The sequence below is a fragment of the Mirounga leonina genome, unplaced genomic scaffold (assembly GCF_011800145.1).
Source record: "Mirounga leonina isolate KUSES-001 unplaced genomic scaffold, KU_Mleo_1.0 Mir_101046, whole genome shotgun sequence".
NCBI classification, from domain to species: domain Eukaryota; kingdom Metazoa; phylum Chordata; class Mammalia; order Carnivora; family Phocidae; genus Mirounga; species Mirounga leonina.
The window spans coordinates 158,187-164,235 of record NW_023270055.1 but is presented as its reverse complement, the minus strand read 5'-3'; the positions used below and the strand labels follow the sequence as shown (position 1 = coordinate 164,235).

Here is a 6,049-nt window from a genome sequence, read left to right as displayed (position 1 = left end):
TATTTGTGCCAATGCCAGTAACTAAGTAACCAAGTATAATTTGATACCAGAAATATGCTATGAATGTTGCCACCTCCTTTTCTTGATTGTATAAAATAAATTCAAATTTATCTTATCAAAACATTTAAGATTGCAAGTATATTCTTGGTAAAACTTTGATACTGCTCATGGGAATTCAGTCAGCCTAAGAAAATCTCTCAATTAACTAGTCTGTAGGATGTATTTTATGTATTTGAAACCCATTTTTATGCTGTACCAGGATGTACCCAAATCACCAGATGTTTGTCATTTGTTTTTCCCCAATGAGACCAAGAGGTAGGCTCTCTTGCATGGATTTCAGGGAGAATAAGGCACTCTTTACAAACACACCCCATTTTAAACTTTTTATTTGCATATTAAAAAATTGTGCATTCCAGTAATTAATATCATACAAAGAAAAAAATGGCACTGATTAAACTGCATCGTACAGCCTGCCAGATACCTTGGACCAATTTAGTTTTTACTGGTCGTCCCACCCAGCTTCTTCCTTCACCAGCATACAAGTTATTTTTCTCCCCTGCGAGCCAGCCAGGCACATGGAAAGGAGGCTTGGTGTTCCTGGTCAGTAGTTCAGATTGTTTGATGTGAAAAGGGGCAGCACAGTCATTTAAACTTGATCCAACCTCTTTGCATCTTACAAAGTTAAACAGCTAAAAGAAGTAAAATAAGAAGGCAATGCTTGTGGAATGTACAGTGCATATTGGCGGCGCGCGCCTCATTACGATTCGCCTGCTTGCTTCTCCTGTTCAATCGCTGTGACAGGAAAGAAAAAAAAAAAGAGAAAAAAGATGTTGGGAGCTCATTAAGCAGACTCAGTACACCCTAGTGTAAGATTACCGTACTTTTCGTTTACAGTGTCTTCCCATATCATAAAAATCCGCCAAATATCAAGTCGTCCCATCGCGAAAATATGGCCATTAAAAAACATTTTAACATAAAATGGTGTAATATTGCATATTAATATGGTGTAACAAACATCCCATTATCAAATTATTGAAGCCCTGTTTGTTGGCTACAAAACAGTTTTTAATTAACCTTTCCAGGCCACAATCATCATAAAAATTGTCACCTCCTACCCCGCACTCCCTCGCCGCCCCGGTCCCGTCCCTGTCCCGGTCCTTCTCCCGGCCCCTCCCATCCGCACTCCCGCCGAGCTTTTACTCGAGGGCGTGGCGCGCGCGCTCGCGCGGCGGGGGAACTTACTTTCTTTTGAAGGCAGTGGATTTTTCTCTTGCGTTTCTGTCTTCTTCAATTTCGACTTATCGAATTTCTCAATCTCAGCCATATCGGGTTTGTCAGACATGGTTGCAGAGGAAGCTGCATATACAAAACCAAGAGGGAGGGTGAGATCGAGCAAGCGACCCACCCTTCTCTCCCGGCTCAGAAATGCGCTTCTGCCCTCACATCCCTTGCCTGAAACCCCACCTCTGCCTCCTTCCGCTTTCATTCAAGCCTACAGCTCTTCCTCTTTCTACACAGAAAAAGAACTCGTTATTTCCAAATGCGGGGGGCCAAACTGGGAAGATTGCCCTCCCATTAGGAGGCGACTCTTTTCAATGATGAAACTGACCAGCGTGGGCTGTCAGTTACAACGTTTGAAAATTAAAATTTGGCTAGAATAGTGAGGCCATTTCAATTCGGGGGCGGGAGTGGTAGGATCGAGTAAAAATTCTCAAAATGAAGCCTAGGCTGCACAGTGCTTCCATTTTCCATGAGTCTCCTCCAAAGATGTGGGCCCGTGCTGCTTTTCTTCTCTGCTCACAAAGGCGGCAGCTGCAGCCGGCGCCCCCGACCACCGCCCTACTGCCTCCTCACTCGCGCTCAACAATGCAGCCGGCGGCGCACCGAGCTGCCCCACACCCCATAAACCAGGCTTGATCTGCATTTAGGGGCAATTCGGCAACCCCCGCACACATTCCCCTGCAAGAAGGGTTGGTTTGCCCCCCCCCCCATTTCACAGTATAGCCCAGCCACCTTAAATCTGGACAGATACGGCCCAAGAAGCCATCAGAGACTACAGAAAAAACGTAATTGTTGAAGCTCCGGGCTTGGGTGGGTGTGAGTCGGAACAAAGGATTTTTCTGTTCCTGATTAATCACCGCCTAAGAGGCAGTGCAGAATGCCCGGGGCGGGAGGAAAAAAAAAAAAAAAAGTTCCCTCGGAACTGCACTGCCAAACGCCCAGCTTGGGGGGGGGGGGGTCTTTAAATCACCAAGCTCCCGACCCCGTTCCCCAGCATCTGGAAGGGTTTGGCATCCCCAAGACCCCAAGGCAGGCTTCCCCGGGAGGACCCTTTGGGCTCGGCTGTAGGGATGCCTCCCTAGGGAGACGGGCGCCCAGAGGCGAGCGCGGGCGCCGGGCGGGAAAGGACCGAGGGTAGGAGTCAGGGGCCCCGGGGCTCACCGGAGCGAGGTGCGCGTGCAAGTGAAGTCCGCTCCGCTCAGTGGCCGCCACCCAATGCCGGGGTCGGGGGGGCGCGCGGCGCGCCGCTATATGCGCGCTCGTATGTAAATGAGGTGACGTCACCCGCGGGCCCGCTTAACTCCTTCGCGCCTCGCCTCGGCCCCGGCGTCGGGAGGCGGGCCTGGCGTTTGGGGGACCCCCCCCGCGTGCACCAGTGCACCCTAACCGCAACGACGGCGGAAAATTAAAAGGAGCCAGAGCCCCCTCCCCCCAGCACTTCCTGCATCATGCATTGTCCCTCCTTAGTTCTATTTTATCCTAATGGATTTTTGCAACAGCCGCGCCAACCTGCTCTTGGGGACCGAGGCATGATAACTAAGGGTCTGGGTGGTACCTAGGGGGACAGGCATTCCTTTACTGCGAAGCTGGCTTTGTCTGGCGCGGACATCCCCGGGCGAGGGTGCGGTGGCCGCGCTGGAGGGCCTCGCCCACTGCAGGGGTGCGATTCCTGTGACTCAGCTTTCGGGCCAGCCCAGGGCCTCCGCCCCACCCCGGCCCTCTTTGTCTCCTCACCAGGCTTCTCCTGAAATTGGGTGGGAGGTAAAGCACCCTTAAGTGATTCTTTGAAAAAAAGTTTCCTCACTGTAACATGCATGTTTTTTTCACCGCTGTAGTTTTTGTGAGAATCAAATGTCAAGTTGAAGTTGTTGTTTTGACTTGAGGCTGACAATGAGGAAGTTCTTTTTCTTTTCTGTTCCTTATTTTCCTAAATATGAAAGTGATTGCTAACAAGCCCCTTTGAATGCCATCTCTTAAAGATGACAATTTAATTTAAAAATCAAACTCTACATTTTAAAGGGAGCATTTTCTGCACAAGATGTTTTTGAATTTTGCTGCTTTAAGTTAATCTTTCAGATTTAGATGAAGAGCAGTTTTCAAAATGGCACCTGACTGAGCACAAGTGACTCCTTTGCTCTTTGAACTGTTATAAATATCACACTTTGCACCAATAAATGGCAAGTGAAAGGAAAACCACCGAAGATAGAAAAACTACTACTTGAGATTATCTTGAGACACAAAGTAGTATGCATAACACTCCTTATGCCTTTCTGCATCCTGAGGAAATGTTTCCAGAAACCCTTTCCTAATCATGTTATGAGAGAAGATTTGCCTCACTGCAAACCAAAGTCAAGTGTTATATAGACCCTTAAAAGCCACTGCAGAAGCAGCTCCAACTTTGCCATTTATTCATCCGCTTGACTTCCTTCTGGGGGCAGGGGAGTTTGGTGACTGGCTCCCCAGTTCATGCTCTGCTGGGAGGCTGCAATTCTACTCTTAGAAGGGGGGCACTGGACCTTTCTTTTTTTCAGACACAGGATGTCAGGTCTCTGGTTACATATTCTCATAACCCTATGCTACTTGACTGGCTTGCAAAGCCATTTCAATAATGGACACTCAAAAGATCATGCAAGATGAATTTTTGGCCCATTTCATCTGGCAGCTACATCATACCATTTCTATAGGCTCTGTGATTCCACTTTGCCTCGTTCAGCTGCTGTCAAAGCTCACTTCTTTCCTCCCTGGTGTCTCTGGTTACAAATGAATATCATCCATGGTATTTTCTTAGGTAAGGGGTTAGGCCTGCAGAGCAATATATAGGAAAGAAACAGAGGAGTTGAAACTTGTAAATATCAGGAGACTTGGTAACAACAGCCTTCTGAGGTATATGGATATTGACAGAAAGAGGAGTCACCTCTCTGAAAGGAAGAAAAGTCTACCATACTGGGCTTGCCTTCCCACCTTGTCAGGGATCTAGAGAGAGTAGAAAGAGGGGGAGACAGATACAGTGAAACACAAACCAAAGAAATATTCTTAAGAATTTTGTGACCCTGGCCATATGAATTACTTTTTCTGTGCTTGAGTTTTCTCCTCTGTAAAATGGGATAATTGCAGTAGGGAGAGTTGTAGGGAGGTATAAATGCTAGGACACTGCATAATGTTAAGCACTTTGTATTATTACAATGATGATGACAAAAGTTGAGAAAAATAAATACTATAGTGTTTCATATTAACTAAAATTTTAAGATTTTTTATATTATTTCTCATAAAGTCATAGTGAAAATGAGATAGATCTTTTCTATCTTTTTGGCAAATATAAAAATGACTCCCATTGGTTGATGTCTTCTAATAGTCAGGCATTGTAATAGGGGTTTTACATTTGTTTTCCTCTTTCCTGCCGGCTGCCCCTCCATGAGGAGAGGTTGGAGATGGGGATACTGACACTTGAAGATCCGGGGTGGGAGGATGGGTTAGCCCGGTGATGGGTATTAAGAGGGCACGTTCTGCATGGAGCACTGGGTGTTATACGAAAACAATGGATTGTGGATCACCACATCAAAAACTAATGATGTAATGTATGGTGATTAACATAACATAATAAAAAAATCCATCAATGTAATAATTCAGCTGGGAGCCACTGTCTATTATTTGTGCTAAAGAGTACATAAATTTTCACTGCAGTCCCCAAGTCTGTGCCTGAGAATCATTAGGAAGCATGTTGAGGGAGCAGGCTGCTTTGTCTCCTGTAGCACCTGGGAGAGAGCAGTTGCTCAGTAAATAGTTACGGCATTGCATTGAACTTACTTGCTTTAGTGAGGAAGGTCCCTGAACCCAGGTCGACCAAACTCTGGATCTGTGGCTCTAGGTACCTTGCTTTCTTCCCCAGATAACTCAACCTTTGAATATTAATGTTTCAGATGTCAGAGATAATTCCTTCTCACTAGAGCTACCATTATAAGTGAGTTAGTATGCTCTGGGCACAGCCACCATGGAGGTGAGGTTTTCAATCCCAGTTGAACAGACAGAGGCTGAGACTGACAACAGAACCACAGGGTACGCTCCCAGCTCGGGGCTCTTGGGGAAGAAGATGGGTGAAGCACCCACCTGCTGCTGGCCTGGCGTTCCTCAGCTCATGGGCCCTGGCACCCTTGTGCCAAGACAGCCTGTCTTGGATGATGGCGCACCTCCAAAGCCCATGCCCAGTGGAACCAGAAAGAAGTGTCAGGATAAATTGCATTTTATTTTCCTTTCTAGTGTAGGCCTGGGACAGATTTGTAGCTATTTTTAAAGCTGGAGAAAGAGTTATGGAAGTCTGGGTTCTTAAAATTAGTCCATTATTTCCAGCCTATTAAATTATGGCCAGAAGAAGAGAAGAAACAGAAGAAATGACCAGAGCAAAGCTACTAACCCTTTGCTTTCTCAAACCCAGGTCCCTTTGTCTCGGTTTCAGGGCCTGCTACCATCTGCCGTACCTGCCTGCACCCCACTATTCCTGGTGAACCCATAATCTCTAACCATTCAGGTAAATCCCCTTAGAGACACAGCCCGAGTCCCCAGGGAAGGCATGACAGGGGACGGGATATTCAGTGGGCTCTCTGTATACAATATCTAATTCAATTTTCACCCTCTGCAGTGGCAGCTAATATCTGCATTTAACTACTGAAAGCTCAGAGAATCTAAGCAAGCTTGCTCATGATCAGACACACAGGCTCTGTCTCCCAAGCCTATGCCCACCCAACGGGGCCATCTGTCCCCGACCTGAGTGTGT

At 46.7% G+C, this 6,049-nt stretch overlaps 1 protein-coding gene across 1 annotated transcript; it reads right to left on the bottom strand.

Annotated features, from left to right (window-relative positions):
• Positions 1-447: 447 nt before the first annotated feature.
• On the bottom strand, positions 448-2,505 carry LOC118009324 (thymosin beta-4). Its single transcript, XM_035003258.1, has 3 exons — positions 2,443-2,505; positions 1,243-1,356; positions 448-792 (listed from the first exon to the last, which is right to left on the bottom strand). The coding sequence occupies exons 2-3, from the start codon at positions 1,340-1,342 to the stop codon at positions 758-760; spliced, it is 135 nt and encodes a 44-aa protein (XP_034859149.1). The 5' UTR covers positions 1,343-1,356; positions 2,443-2,505; the 3' UTR covers positions 448-757.
• Positions 2,506-6,049: the final 3,544 nt, after the last annotated feature.